This window comes from Trichomycterus rosablanca, chromosome 20 (assembly GCF_030014385.1).
Source record: "Trichomycterus rosablanca isolate fTriRos1 chromosome 20, fTriRos1.hap1, whole genome shotgun sequence".
Taxonomy (NCBI): Eukaryota; Metazoa; Chordata; class Actinopteri; order Siluriformes; family Trichomycteridae; genus Trichomycterus; species Trichomycterus rosablanca.
The window spans coordinates 2,693,653-2,710,000 of NC_086007.1; the positions used below are offsets into that span (position 1 = coordinate 2,693,653).

General features: G+C 44.1%; 1 protein-coding gene across 1 annotated transcript in view; it reads left to right on the forward strand.

Annotated features, from left to right (window-relative positions):
* Positions 1-4,545: 4,545 nt before the first annotated feature.
* The window catches only part of st14 (ST14 transmembrane serine protease matriptase), a 46,003-nt gene continuing 34,200 nt past the window's right edge, over positions 4,546-16,348 (forward strand). Inside the window, exons 1-3 of the mRNA XM_063016611.1 lie at positions 4,546-4,591; positions 13,492-13,639; positions 15,020-15,189. Of these exons, the coding sequence (XP_062872681.1) occupies positions 4,568-4,591; positions 13,492-13,639; positions 15,020-15,189 (342 nt within the window). The 5' untranslated portion in view covers positions 4,546-4,567. The remainder of the gene's footprint in view (positions 4,592-13,491; positions 13,640-15,019; positions 15,190-16,348) is intronic.

The window sequence follows — 16,348 nt, forward strand, 5'->3', positions numbered from 1 at the left end:
TTTTCAATCTCTGCAGCAATGCTGACAGCACTCCTGCGCCTATCTTTCAAAGACAGCAGTTGGATGTGATGCTGAGCACGTGCACTCAGCTTCTTTGGACGACCAACGCGAGGTCTGTTCTGAGTGGGCCCTGCTCTTTTAAAACGCTGGATGATCTTGGCCACTGTGCTGCAGCTCAGTTTCAGGGTGTTGGCAATCTTCTTGTAGCCTTGGCCATCTTCATGTAGCGCAACAATTCGTCTTTTAAGATCCTCAGAGAGTTCTTTGCCATGAGGTGCCATGTTGGAACTTTCAGTGACCAGTATGAGAGAGTGTGAGAGCTGTACTACTAAATTGAACACACCTGCTCCCTATGCACACCTGAGACCTAGTAACACTAACAAATCACATGACATTTTGGAGGGAAAATGACAAGCAGTGCTCAATTTGGACATTTAGGGGTGTAGTCTCTTAGGGGTGTACTCACTTTTGTTGCCGGTGGTTTAGACATTAATGGCTGTATATTGAGTTATTTTGAGGGAAGAATAAATTTACACTGTTATATAAGCTGCACACAGACTACTTTTCATTGTGTCAAAGTGTCATTTTGTCAGTGTTGTCCCATGAAAAGATATACTTAAATATCTGCAGAAATGTGAGGGGTGTACTCACTTCTGTGATACACTGTACATTTGGCCATATAGTGTGTGTGTGTGTGTGTGTGTGTGTGTGTTCTTTACAGAACTGATGGAAGAATATACGTAGAGAGCATAGCGTGTTCCTCCGATCATTTTAAAGTTCTTTGTTTCAATTGGCTTCACACATGTTTGGAAGAAACAAATAAATTATGTGTATTTGATTAGCAAAATTATGTTTTCTATTCATATATTTCTTTAAGGACAACGTTTTAAAATATCATTATTATTATTATTAATACATTCATCAAAATAACCAAAGACAAATAATTTGCTATAAAACACTTGATTGTGCTTTAATTTAGGAGTAAATCCATGGGTACTCAAAGCGACTGACCTTAATACACTACAACACTATACATTGCATGTTCTCCCTGTGTCTGTGTGGGTTTCCTCCGGGTGCTCCGGTTTCCTCTCACAGTCCAAAAACATGCAGTCAGGGTAACTGGAGCGACTAGAGACTGCACTAAGTGTGTGTGTTTGACCTGTGATGGACTGGTGACCTGTCTGGGGTGTTTCCTGCCTATCGCCCAGTGAATCGTACCCACGGCGACCCTGACCAACACAAAACGGTGGTATTATAGTGATAGCTATGTTTGTGAGCATGGACTAGAGAAGCAGTTCCTTACAACACAGCTGAAGTCCACAAGGGGGCAGTAAAGACATGTAAATAATATACAGTCTATATGGGGAGTGTATATTCCCCTCACACACTCTCTCTCTCTTTTACACACACACACACACACACACACACACACACACACACACACACATATTACATTTACATTTTCGGCATTTAGCAGACGCTTTTATACAAAGCAACTTACAGTATACAGTCTAAGCAATTTAGGGTTAAGGGCCTTGCTCAAGGGCCCAACAGTGGTAACCTGGCAGCAGTTGGGTTTGAACCAGCAACCTTCTGGTTACTAGTCCAGCACCTTAACAGCTAGGCTACAGCCACACACACACACACACACACACACACACACACTAACCACAGGACCTTTCTGTTCTGCTTTTAGCATCAATTTCACATACCGCAGATTATCTCCCATACCATAGTAGGTTAATATTAGTTGCTAGAGTCGATATCAACAACTTAACACACACAGTAGCTCAGACCCTGGACGATGTTCTCACTCTTTGGACGCCATCCTTTGCTCTTTATAAAAATGCCGCCTTCTAAATAAAACTCAGATCAGTTTTGAATCTTTTGTCTGTCTCATTGTTGATCTTCTGCACAGAACCCGAGTCAGTATACCTGGTCTAGAAGAACCAAACAACAAGTCCTTTCCTCATTGCAGTTGTAGCCTAGTGGTTAAAGTACTGGACTGGTAATCAAAAGGTCACTGCCATGTTGTCACTGTTGGGCCCTTAAGCAAGACCCTTAACCTTCAATTGCTTAGACAGTATACTGTCACAGTACTGTAAGTCACTTTGAATATAACTGTCTGCTAAATGCCAAAAATGTAAATGCTACCCAGTCATCTGGTCTATTAACACAGCCCAACATGCATTCAAGCATTCCTGAAGAATATAAATCTTACTTACGCTTGAGCCTTGACATTAAAGACCAGCAGTTGCCTTAAAGTTTCTACAGAAACACTATACCACAGTATAAAACAAATTACCGATCTATTAGTCTAAAAAAAGCCATTTCTAAGGCTCTTGGACTGCACTGTACAAACACACACACTGTACACCCCCTCCGGTTTCCTCACACAGTCCAAAGACGTTCAGGCAGGTGTGTGTGTGTGTGTGTGTGTGTGAAAGAGAGAGAGAGAAAGAGAGAGTATTTGTCCTGTGACGGACTGGCTCTACTTTTCAGCCAGTGATTTGTACCCACCGTGACCCTGACCAGGATAAAGCGGTGGTAAAACAGACAATAAAGGAATGAATGTCGAGCTCTGTGCAGGCCAGTGAACATTTTCTACACCGAACTGGTCGAACCATCCTCGGTACCTCGCTTCATGCACAGAGGCACCATCATGTTTTAACAAGGGAGGACCTTCCCTAAACTGTCGCTACATCTAGTATCAGTGGGTGTGGCCAAACACAAACTTAATATTTAAGAGGAATATCCACATACTTGTAGCCATGTCGTGTATTACTCACTCTCGGTTTCTACCTGTCAGTTTCACAATGTATATGATGGCGTCACGCAGAAGCAGCAGCCCAACCTTCCTGAGCCGAACAGCCCATACTTCTGTACTACATAGTATGCAAAGACTGGCAGAGAGACACCATTTGCATGGCACCATACTGGTTAGCACAACTTTTAATGGACACTAGTACATGCCTGCGTCCAAACCCGCGCACCCCTGCATGGCAAACGCCGACTTTCACCCCCCCCCCCCCCCCCCCCCCCCCCTTTATTAAACAACAAATATATTAAATAAAATGACATCATATCACAGCAAACATATAAAATACAGAATGTAATAAACAACCCCAAATCAGAAAAAGTTGGGACAGGATGGAAAATGCAAATAATAAAAAACATCCACAGTGGAGACAGGATGAGCCTGAGATATTTCATGTTTTGTAAGGTCATTTTAATTTCCTTTAATGAAACAAAAACGTTGGGACAGTAAAGCATTTACCACTTTGTAATGTTGCCATTCCTTTTCACCACACTTAAAGGACATTTTGGCACTGAGGAGACCAAGTGATTTAATGTTTCAGCTTTTATTTTGTCTCGTTCTTTCTGCAAACACGTCTTAATATGTGCAGCAGTATGGGGTCGTCGGTGTCGCATTTCTTGCTTCAAAGTTCTCCACACGTTCTCTATTGTGGACAGGTCAGGACTGCAGGCAGGCCTTTGTTTATTTGTTTGTTTATTAGGATTTTAATGTCATGTTTTACACTTTGGTTACATTCATGACAGGAACGGTCGTTACTCATTACACAAGATTCATCAGTTCACAAGGTTATATCGATCACAGTCATGGACAATTTTGTGTCTCCAATTCACCTCACTTCAACGTCTTTGGGAGGAAACCCGGAGCACTCGGAGGAAAACCACTCGGACACATGGAGAACTCCACACAGAAAGGCCCCGGACTGCCCCACACGGGGATCGAACCCAGGACCTTCCTGCTGTGAGGCGACAGTGCTACCCACTTAGCCACCGTGCCGCCCGGCAGGTCTTGTAATGTGTGCAGCATGTGGTTTTGCATTGTCTTGTTGAAAAATGCATGGACATCTTTGGAAAAGATGAGGCAGCACATGTTGCTCTAAGATCTCAATGTACTTTTCTGCATTAATGCTGCCATCACAGAAGTGTAAATAATTATAAACATTACTGTATTAATATAGGATGTAAAGGATGCCTTAAAATTTTAAAATCTGGTCTATTATTCATGAATTTACAACAATGAATGTGATATTTGGATAATATTAAGAGAAGGTTGACAATATAAATATATCACTTTTAAATATCCCAAAGAGAATAAATTCCATTTTTAATGTGAAATTAGGGTTAATGCCAACTTCCATACAGTATGGAACACCGACTTCCATACTGTTTAGTACACTAGTATACGTTTTGACGTAGAATTTACCTGTAATACGGAAGTCTTTACTTTTCGCAGATCTACACACCATGTCCTAGATCTGGTAGCTCCATGATGAGCTGTAGATGAGCTGTAGATCTTCACTACTTCCTTCCAACCTGCGCCCTGTCCTGTACAACCTCCGCGCTCTTCAACACTTCAACTTCTGTACATATGGATTCTTAAACTTCGTTTTAATGGGATTAATGTTTTAACAAACTAGCAAGCGGGATCGTTTTCTGTCTTTGTGAGCTGTTGGGAGGTCGGAATTGGAATTAGAGTCGGATTCGGATTCGTTTGCTGGAGTTGTACACCACTGTCTGCACACAGGACGCAGTCATGAGTTCTGCTGCTTATACAAACGTGAGATCATGTTATTCATTTATTTATTCATTCGTGTTTTGTTCTTGAATGGTGCTTGGCTGTGGGTACAAATGTCTAAAAATAGCCCTCAGTTCTTGTTGAACATTAGATAAGTGTGCTGTTGGAAGATCTTTAAGCAAGCAGGACAGGGACCTTCTAAACATGACAAGTTTAGGATGAACCACAAACGTTTAGGATTCCTGAGGGACAGACGAGTGGACACCTGAGCAGGAACCTTCTTCTGGAATGGCTTTCCACAAGAGCACTTGTAAGGTCAGCACTCAGCAGGCACTGGTGTTAGTCGACGAGGCGTGGCTCGCAGTCAGTGTTGTAATTCATAACAAAGGTGTTTAGTGGGGTTGAGCAGGTCACTGGGGTTCCTCCAGATTAAACTGGAGGTCAAATGATGTCTTCATGGACCTTGCTTTGTGCACTTTGTGCATTTCAAATAAACAATGTATAATCCAATCAGCCATAACATTAAAAACCACCTCCTTGTTTCTACACTCACTGTCCATTTTATCAGCCCCACTTACCATATAGAAGCACTATGTAGTTCTACAATTACTGACTGTAGTCCATCCTTTTCTCTACATACTTTGTTAGCCCTCTTTCACCCTGTTCTTCAATGGTCAGGACCCTCACAGGACCACCACAGAGCAGGTATTATTTAGGTGGTGGATGATTCTCAGCACTGCAGTGACACTGACATGGTGGTGGTGTGTTAGTGTGTGTTGTGCTGGTATGAGTGGATCAGACACAGCAGCGCTGCTGGAGTTTTTAAATACCGTGTCCACTCACTGTCCACTCTATTAGACACTCCTACCTAGTTGGTCCACCTTATAGATGTAAAGTCAGAGACGATCGCTCATCTATTGCTGCTGTTTGAGTCGGTCATCTTCTAGACCTTCATCAGTGGTCACAGGACGCTGCCCACGGGGCGCTGTTGGCTGAATATATTTGTTTGGTGGACTATTCTCAGTCCAGCAGTGACAGTGAGGTATTTAAAAACTCCATCAGCGCTGCTGTGTCTGATCCACTCATACCAGCACAACACACACTAACACACCACCACCATGTCAGTGTCACTGCAGTGCTGAGAATGATCCACCACCTAAATAATACCTGCTCTGTGGTGGTCCTGTGGGGGTCCTGACCATTGAGGAACAGGGTGAAAGAAGGCTAACAAAGCATGCAGAGAAACAGATGGACTTCAGTCAGTAATTGTAGAACTACAAAGTGCTTCTATATGGTAAGTGGAGCTGATAAAATGGACAGTGAGTGTAGAAACAAGGAGGTGGTCATGATTTTATGCCTGATCGGTAGTGTTTACAATCCAGAAATAGCAGATGTAGCCCAGAGGTTAAGATACTGGTCTAGTAATCAAATGGTCGCTAGCTCAAGCCCGACCACTGCCCAATTGTCACTGTTGGGCCTTTGCGCAAGGCACTTAACCCTAATTGTCTAGACAGAATACTGTCACAGTACTGTACGTTATTTTGGATAAAAGCGTCTCCTAAATGCTGAGATCCTAAATGTAGAGAATTATCTGGACATAAAGCTCAAGTCAATTTTATTTGTATTGCGCTTTTTACAATAGACATTGTCTCAAAGCAACTTTACAGAATCCAGGACCAACAGACTAAAAACCTCCTGTTGAGCAAGCCGAGGGCGACAGTGGCAAGGAAAAACTCCCGTAAGATTACAGGAAGAAACCTTGAGAGGAACCAGACTCAGCAGGGACCTCCATCCTACTTGGGTGGCCTGGAGGAGAATTTGAAGAAGTAGGATGGTAGGGGGGTCATGTGGTGTTAAAGTGTCCAAAAGCTTGGTGAAGCTCAAGTCTGGGAACCAGTAATGAAAGCATTAGATCTATCAGATGGCACTACTTCAGAAAATACTGACATAAGTATAATAAATATAACCACATGGGGTTAGAAATACTTCTGAAAACCGTTGTACTTAAACGCAGGTAGTGGCTGCATTTACACATGCAAGTTTGCGTTTTTAGCATACAGTAATGTGACAGTATACTGTCTAAGCAGTTGAGTGTTAAGGTGGCAGCCTGGCTTGAACCGGTGACCTTTCGATTACTAGTCCAGTTCCTTAACCATTAGGCTACATCTGCCCAATAACAATAATACGTTTAATTTATAATGCACTTCTCCCAAGCTCAAGGACACTTTACAGTCAAGAGAGAGAGGTTTTATTGTCATTTCAGCTATATACGAGTACATATTGAAACGAAACAACGTTCCTCCAGGACCAGGGTGCAACATAGAATGAAAAGTGCAAGACAATACAGTACAGTACAGTGCAGGTAGACAACAGTACAATAAATACAAGAATGCCTAAAATAAATACAGAAAGACATTCATAGTCTAAAGACTAATTAAGGAAGATAAGACTAGAGGCAAGTGTTGGTCAGTACATGGTACTGAGTAAATAATGGGTGAGGTAGATAAACATATTCTGATATGCAAAAGTAAATGTTTCAAGTATTATTCCGGGATATGACATTTCAGTTTAGAATTAGAATAGTTTTATAATGTCCAGATGTGCAGGTATTGTACGGCATAAGTCATGTGTATCAGTCAAGTCAGGTCAGACTCATTTATATAACGCTTCTTACAATAGACATTGTCTCAAAGCAACTTTACAGAATCCAGGACCAACAGACTAAAAACCTCCTGTTGAGCAAGCCGAGGGCGACAGTGGCGAGGAAAAACTCCCTTAAAAATTACAGGAGGAACCAGACTCAGCAGGGACCTCCATCCTTCTTGGGTGGCCTGGAGGAGTTCTTTATTGTTCAATCCAGTTTTTGAAGAAGACCTGGACATTATATGTTCTGGACATTTTTTGGTGCAACATGCCAGGTTCCCATCCCATCTAGTAGGGGCACTCCAGGTTACAAGAGTTAGCACAAGCAAATTCATGAAGGAAAAACCCTACATAAGAGCAAAACTAGAAGAATAGGATTAAGTAATGAAGTAAAGTAGGTTTTTAGCTGCAATTTGAAAGACTAGGATGTTGTGATGTTACGTAGGTTTTGTGGTAGTTAGTTTCACAGTTTAAGAGCCCTCTCTGAGATTTTAGTACAGGTAGAATGCCGTGGTTTAAGGATCTAACAGAACATCCTGTACTGTAGGGATGGAGTAATTCAGACTAGTAATGAGGGGTAAGATTATGAGCTTTGTAGGTGAGCAGTAGTGTTTTGTACTGAATGCAGACTGATCGAGGGTGATTATGGGAATGTTTCTTGGTGTAGGTACCCTAACTGCTCAGTGTTGAATGTAAAACTTTACTATGCAAAGCAGAAAACATAAATTATGAAAATTTGGAAACGCTGGAGGCTCTGATGCATGTGGAGATACACTGTATGCATAAAAGTATTGGGACACCCCGTCTAACTTTGAATTCATGTGTTTCAGCCACAACAGTTCCTAACAGGTGTAATAAATCAGTTATATAAAGGAAATCACACGCTTCCAACTTTGCAGAAACAGTTTAGGGAAGGCCTTAGCTGTTCCAGCATGTCTGTACCCCTGTGCATAAAGGAACTCCTGCACAGCCCTGGAATGAACCGGAACATCAACTGAGGCGTTCTTGACCAACATCAGTTCCCAGAAATATAAAAGCGGTCATCTTTTAAGTGAACGGGCACAAATTCCTACAGGCATACTCACAAGTCTTGTGAGAAGTCTTCTCAGAAGATCACACAGAGGTCGCTCTATTTTAATAGGGACGGTAGAGGCCTAATGGGTAGAGCTTTGGGCTATCAACTGAAAGGTTGAGAGTTCGAATCCCAGCTCTACCATGCAGCCACTGTTGTGCTCTTGAGCAAGGCTCTTAACCCGCTCTGCTCCAGGGGCGCCGTACGATGGCTGACCCTGCGCTCTGACCCCAGCTTCCAAACAAGCTGATATGCGAAGACAGAATTTTGTTGTACTGTACGTCTGTATATGTATAAATGACAAATAAAGGCGTTCTATTCTATTCTATTCTATTGTAATACTACATATCGAACAAGCTCATGGTCAGGTGTCCTAATACTTTTGGCCATATAGTGTATGTTTACCTTTTATTACGATACATAAATAACTAAGTAATCCATACATTAACGCCAGTGTGAGCTTCGTTTCGACCAGTACTGAGGCTGAGCTAATAGGAAGGATCTGCTGCTATAAAACAATATAGTTCATTCATTCATTCATTCATATAATAAACAAAATGCTGCTTGTTTACTACCTGCGTCATGAAGCATCAGATATAAACAAAGCTGCAGCCTGTTTTCAACCTTAACCAGCCACAAATCCTCCCCAGTTAAGGTTGTAAGAACCTGATTTGGGACACAACCCAGCAGACATTTATGATTTGTGCGTTTTTCTGAAGCCAGGTGGAACAACATTCTTCCTCTTTCTGCTCTGCGCTCACCGTTCGGACGAGCTGTGACCTGTTTGGGCTGTTTCCATTTTAGGTTCATCCCCGAACAATGCAAGAACAGATAAAGGCGTGAGTCACGTCTTTCTCGCCTAGGTGTGTGAGCCAGCGCTGTGTCGTGTGCCGAAAGTGTAAAGGGCACGAGCCGCGACCTTATTTATTCGACTTCAAAAGAGTAGGTCGATACAGAGCGTCCAAATACTTTTGGTCATATAGTGTGTGTAATACAGTACATCTAAGCATGCATGTTTGTTGAGTGTGTGTGTGTGTGTGTGTGTGTGTGTGAGAGAGAGCAAACAGGATGTGTTCTGTAGATCCAGATTTTCTAGTCTGTAGTAGAGGTAGCAGGCGGTCTGATTGCAAATATCTGCTCAGGTGGTGTGTATGTCTGAACAGGCACAAATTCCCACAGAGATGCTTCAGAATCTTGTAATAAACCCTCACAGAGGATTAAAGGTTATTTCAATCATTCATACATTTTTACTACCCAAGTCAGGGCGACACACTCACACATCCACTCACACCTAGGTACAATTCAAAGCAGCCAATCCACCTGCTGCATGTTTTTGGAAAGTCTGAGTAAACTGGATGACCTGAACTTCTTTACAGTCAGGTACCAGATGTGATATATTACAAACACACATTAGCAACTCTGCATGATAAAAATTCCACAAAGAAAGAACCCAGATCACTCCATCTGGGAACTGAACCAAGAACCTTCTTGCTGTGAGGCGACAGTGCTTCCCACCGTGCCGCCCAGCAACTCCATATTAATGCCCAATGACAGCAGGAGGAGCCTGGGTTTGATTCCTTTCTGTGTGGAGTTTGCATGTTCTCCCTGTGTCTGTTTGGGTTTCCTCCGGGTGCTCCGGTTTCCTCCAAAAGACAAGTCCAAAGATGTGCAGTCAGGTCAATTGGAGCTATTAAAATGACCTCAAGTGTCTGTGTGTGTTTGTCCTGTGATGGACTGGTAACCTTACTAGGGTGTTTCTGGATTTTTGTCCAATGAATCAGACCCACAGTGACCCTGACCAGGATAAAGTGATAGTAAAACAGACTTAATGTTTTGGAATGAGATGTCCAGGTCAGGCGGCACGGTGGCTTAGTGGGTAGCACTGTCGCCTCAAAGCAAGAAGGTCCTGGAGTTTGCATGTTCTCCCCGTGTCTGTGTGGGTTTCCTCCGGGTGCTCCGGTTTCCTCCCACAGTCCAAATACATGCAGTCAGTTTAACTGGAGACACTGAATTGCTCTGTAGGTGAATGTGTGTGCATGTGTGTGTATGCCCAGAGATGGACTGGCGCCCCGTCCAAGGTGTTACTGTGTGCCTTGCGTCCATTGAAAAGCTGGGATATGCTCCAGCACCTCCTTGCGACCCTGATTGGATAAGCGGATAATGAATGAATGAATGAATGAATGAATGAATGAATGAATGTCCAGGTCAAGTCAGGTCCTTTATTTCAGTACCGGAGACCCTTTACATTGTGCTGCACGCTCTCTAATTACAGGATCTGATTGTTGGATCATTCAGACCTCAGTGAATCGGTGTAACTCGACCCTCTTTATTAGCTTTGTGCTCTTTTTGCGGAAGGGCGAATATTTCAGTTCAGTTCTGCTTTCAGCCCAGACGGTTCCTGTACAGAACGTAGGTACGATTTTATTTTTATTCTTAACTGGGAATGTAGGAGAATGTAAATGTTTAAATAAAACATGAATGGATCTGGTTCTGGTTCTTTGCTGAAAATCAGGTTCACATTATGATCATCTATTGTTGAACTGCCGTAGATCTGTAGATCTCTGTATCCGAGTGTCGGCTTTGCTCTGCTGGGGGTCGTTTTTTGTACTAAAATCACATAGAAATATAAATATACATTTAATCGAATCGTACGTTTCTTTGTGATGCTTATTTTTTGAAAACGATGTCTCGGTGGGTGATTGTTACTCGGTTAGTCACAATGTACACTCCATTGTATCTCCAATTAACCTGACTGCATGTTTTTGTACTGTGGGAGCAAACCGGAGCACCCGGAGGAAACCCACGCAGATACGGGGAGAGTGAAGTAACAGATTATTTTTTATATTTATTTATTTCGCATAGGGGGGCGGCACGGTGGCTCGGTGGGTAGCACTGTCGTTTCACAGCAAGAAGGTCCTGTGTTCGATCCACAGGCGGGGCGGTCCGGGTCCTTTCTGTAGGGGTTTGCATGTTCTCCACATGTCTGTGTGGGTTTCCTCCGACAGTCCCAAGACGTGCAAGTGAGGTGAATTGGAGATACAAAATTGTCCATGACTGTGTTTGATATTAAATTTGAACTGATGAATCTTGTGTAAGCAGTAACTACCGTTCCTGTCATGAATGGAACCAAAGTTGAAAACATTTACATCTTTTTATCAGCATCATCTGACAGTGGCGTTGTTTCTTTACAAGCTTTATCATTAGTCTAGTGTTCATAACCTCACAAAAACACACATCTCAGTCCTAACTGAACACCAAACCGATGAATCAGACAGAATAAATCCACCCTCGGTGTGAATGACCTTTAGCTCAACTCACTTCCCCGTATGGTCAAGTATAAACACTGGCCTGCCGTCTTGTGAAGGCTAAACAAAGCTGTGCGATGTAGTCCTAAAAAACACTTCAGCATCTCAACCTCCTTGTTTCTACACTCACTGTCCATTTTATCAGCTCCACTTACCATATAGAAGCACTTTGTAGTTCTACAATTACTGACTGTAGTCCATCTGTTTCTCTACATACTGGTGGATCATTCTCAGCACTGCAGTGACACTGACATGGTGCTGGTGTGTTAGTGTGTGTTGTGCTGATATGAGTGGATCAGACACAGCAGCTCTGATGGAGTTTTTAAACACCTCACTGTCACTGCTGGACTGAGAATAGTCCACCAACCAAATATATCCAGCCAACAGCGCCCCGTGGGCAGCGTCCTGTGACCACTGATGAAGGTCTAGAAGACGACCGACTCAAACAGCAGCAATAGATGAGCGATCGTCTCTGACTTTACATCTACAAGGTGGACCAACTAGGTAGGAGTGTCTAATGGAGTGGACAGTGAGTGGACACGGTATTTAAAAACTCCAGCAGCGCTGCTGTGTCTGATCCAGTCATACCAGCACAACACACACTAACACACCACCACCATGTCAGTGTCACTGCAGTGCTGAGAATGATCCACCACCTAAATAATACCTGCTCTGTGGGGGTCCTGACCATTGAAGAACAGACTGAAAGGGGGCTAACATGTACCTCATATGTGCTGTTAATCCATTTTCCTCTGAATGTATTATTATTAATTTTTTTTGGAAGCCTGTTGAGCCGGCTCGTCTACGCCCGGCTTCATTTCACCTACATCACACTTTAATTCTGACAGCCACGCCCTGTGTGCCAATTTACCGCCCTTGACTTTGTAATGTTTACAACTCCGCGTGGTTACGAGTCGACCCACGTCTACATTTATCAGCCACGTTTAATCACAGTGAGGTTTGTGAGTGTCGTCGCTCCTCAGAACCTCTCGCTGCTCCTGAACCCTCCATGTTTGTTCAGCGCTCTGGTTTTGGGGATGACAGCGCTGAACGTAGCATAGCGCTAATTACCCGGTACCTGGAATGCTAGATATTCCACTCGTAGGTCTGCAGCTCACGGCGGTGTTTACAAAACAGGTTGCACCAGATTAGATTACCGTGTCGTAGCTTGTTCTGTCATTAAAACTAACAGCAGGACGGATTTATTAGGTCAAAAGTATTGGGACGCCCTCAGCCATAACAGTTGCTAACAGGTGTAATAAATCAATAGTATCAAGGAAATGATGTGCTATTATAAACATGCATGCTTATATATATTATATACACTATATAATCAAATGTATTTGGACGCCTGATCGTGAGTTTGTTGGATGTCCCATTTGGACCGTCTTAGCTAGAACAACAGCCGCTCTTCTGAGACGGCTTCTCACAAGACTTGGAAGTATGTCTGTGGGAATTTGTGCCCCTGATGTCGTTCAATAAAGCCTTAATTGATGCTCCAGTTAATTCCAAAGCTGTTCTTGTGTTTCGGTCACAGGAGGTGCTAACAGGTGTATTAAATAAATTATATAAAGGAGATTATATGCTTCCAACTGTGCAGCAACAGTTTAGGGAAGGCCCTTACCTGTTCCAGCATGAAGCAAGCCCTACAGAGCCCTGACCACAGAGCTCTTGACCAACCTTAGTGCACAGCCATACAAATGCTGTCAGCCTTTGACTGAATGGGCACAGATTCCCACAGACATACTTCAAATTCTTGTGAGGAGCCTTCTCATAGGAGTGGCTGTTCTTACAGCTGATAGATCACACAGAGGTCAGTCTATTTTAATAGCATTTGTATTTGAAATGGGACGTCCAACAAGCTCATGGTCAGGCGTCCAGATACTTTTGCTCTGCTGACTTTCCTTTTTTTCCCCCTCCAGGGTCCGAACGCCAATGAAAATGTCACTTTCCTGACCGACAAAAAGAAGATGCCGGCAAAGCGGAATAAGACTTTGCTGGTGGTGGGATTAGTGTTGGCGTCGCTGGTGCTGGCGGCCATCACTGGAGTGCTCATCTGGCTGTTTGCTGGTACATTCAGGTTCAGATCTGAACCTCGGGGGGCCACACCTACATGAGGGCCACACCTACATTTTACTGTACCGAGACTAAACAGGCAGGACCCTGCGCTCCGTAATGGATTGGCATCCTGAACAGTGTGTAACTAAAATGGTGGTAAAACATAAAAATTTATCCTCCGCTTTACCTGGTAAGGGTCGCAGTGGGTCCTCTTAATTGGGTAAAAGGTGGGAAACACCCCAAACAGGTTGCCAGTCCATCACACACACACACACTTAATGCAGTTTCTTGTCGCTTAAATTAACCTGACTGCACGTCTTTGGACTGTGGCAGGAAATCGGAGCACCCGGAGGAAACCCACTCGGACACAGTGAGAACAGGGAATCAAACCCAGTACCTTCTTGCTGTGAAGCGACAGTGCTACCCACCAAGCCACCGTGCCGCCCCCCAGAGGAATACAGTCGCCTCAAAGCAAGAAGGTACAGGTGGAGCAGTTCAGGTCCTTTCTGTGTACAGTTTTCATGTTCTCCCCAGGTCTGTGTGGGTTTCCTCCAGGTGCTCCGGTTTCCTCCCACAGTACAAAAACATGCAGTCAGGTTAATGTGTGTGTTTGACCTGTGATGGACTGGCAACCTCTCCGGGGTGTTTCCTGCCTTTCACCCAATGATCGGGACAGAGCTGTGGTAAACAGACAAGCCAATGCCCCTCCCTTCCCAAGACATAGCCGATCATGTCTGTATGTAGATGTCTGACCGGTTGATAGCACCACTAAGGAAAAATGACACATGTGAATGTGTCTGGCTAGGCTCCAGCACCCCTTGCAACCCTGATCAGGATCAGACTGGGGCCCCCAGACCCTCATTTCTCAGACAGAACAGAGCTCAAAATCTGCTTCCACTCACTGCTGAACATACCAGTTCCAGAATAAAGTACAAGTGTGTGTGTGTGTACGATTCCCTACAATAAGCACCCTGACCAAGAAACATGTCTTCCATGCAGACATACAGTCAACCGTATTCGTTTAAATATTGTTTAGGGGCGGCACGGTGGCTCAGTGGGTAGCACTGTTGCCTCACAGCAAGAAGGTCCTGGATTCGATCCCCAGGTGGGGCGGTCCGGGTCCTTTCTGTGTGGAGTTTGCATGTTCTCCCCGTGTCTGCGTGGGTTTCCACTGGGTGCTCCGGTTTCCTCCCACAGTCCAACGACGTGCAAATGAAGTGAAATGGAGATACAAAATTGTCCATGACTGTGTTTGACATTAAACTTGTGTAATGAGTGACTATCGTTTCTGTGATGAACGTAACCAAAGTGTAAATAAATAAATAAATAAATATTGTTAAAAATGATGTTTTTACAGTGAATAATGCACCTCAAAAATCATTCCTTTTCTAGTTAAACCCGGAATGCAGCGGCTACAGAAGCCCTCGCTCGAGGCTCTCAGAAGTTTGGGGACGCGGGTCTTCAGTGGACAGATCATGCTGCTCGACACCCAGTACAGCCCCGTGTTGGAGGACCCCACCAGCACCGAATTTGTCGAAAAGGCCGAAGCCCTGCAGGACATCGTGAGTCTGGGTTTGATTTCTGCACCTGTATTTTTCTTGTCCGAAAAATAGTGGGACAAAATAATGTCCTTTACAAGTGACCGCCGTGCCTCTTCTCTCCCAATTTATCAGAGCCAATTACTTTTCCGCTGCTGGGGACCCCGATGGCGCCTGAGGAGGGTATATTTGGGTATATATTTATTCTCTGTTTTGGGAATTTACTTGAAATGGCAGGTCACAGCTTGTGACCGGAGTTCACTTTGTTGTTGATTCTGTTTGTCATGTCATGTCACTATGCCCTCGTTGTTGCTTTGTGATGGTTGGCTAAACAGATGGGTCAGCTTTCTCCACTGCCCTCTGTCTCGTGTCGCTTGTAGCAGACCAGCCCCTGATGTTGCCATCTACCTCATGATGTTGTCAATCAGCTTATTTTTAGTCCTCCTTGTCTTTTTTTCTATTTTATTTCTGCATTTTCCCCCCGATTTAGTGTAGTCAATTTGTCTTCCGCTGCTGGTGGATCCCTGATTGCATTTGAGGAGGGTATGTTGCTCTGACACGTGCGCAGTCCTAGCAGACCCCTTCTTTTCGCCCATGCATTCTGCACAGGCGCCTCTATCTGCTAATCAAGGTCCTTACACAGCTTTTAAAGACCAGACGCACATAGTCCAGTCATCCCGCCTCCTAGCAGACACCTGGCCAATCAGTGTCTGCTGCAGGTACTGCCAATTATGCCCACTAGATGGCGTCCAGGCGACCGGTGGCAATGCTGAGTTTCGAACCGAGGTGCCCAGAATCTCGACGCTGGTGTGCTAGTGGAATATCCCGCTGCGCCACCCGAGCGCCCGGTCCTCCTCGTCTTTTGAGTACTTCCACACGTCCGATCATAACGTGGTGCCCCATCACACTTTTAAAGTAACATAACCTGCAGAAATGTAGTTCAGTAGCTCCTTTTTTCTGTTCTGGCCTTCTCGTACACCTACTCAGTGGTCATCATCTTCCTCCATGAGATTTTCAGCTTGAACGTGTCTTTCGTCCTCTTTCTTCAGTGTCCAGGCTTTACACCCATACGTGGCTACTGGCCAGACTGAGGCTTTCATCAACTATAGCTTAGTGATGGTTCTAATTGACTTGATTTGTCAACATCCTTGTCAATTTGACCCTCACCTCCATTCCCACTGCC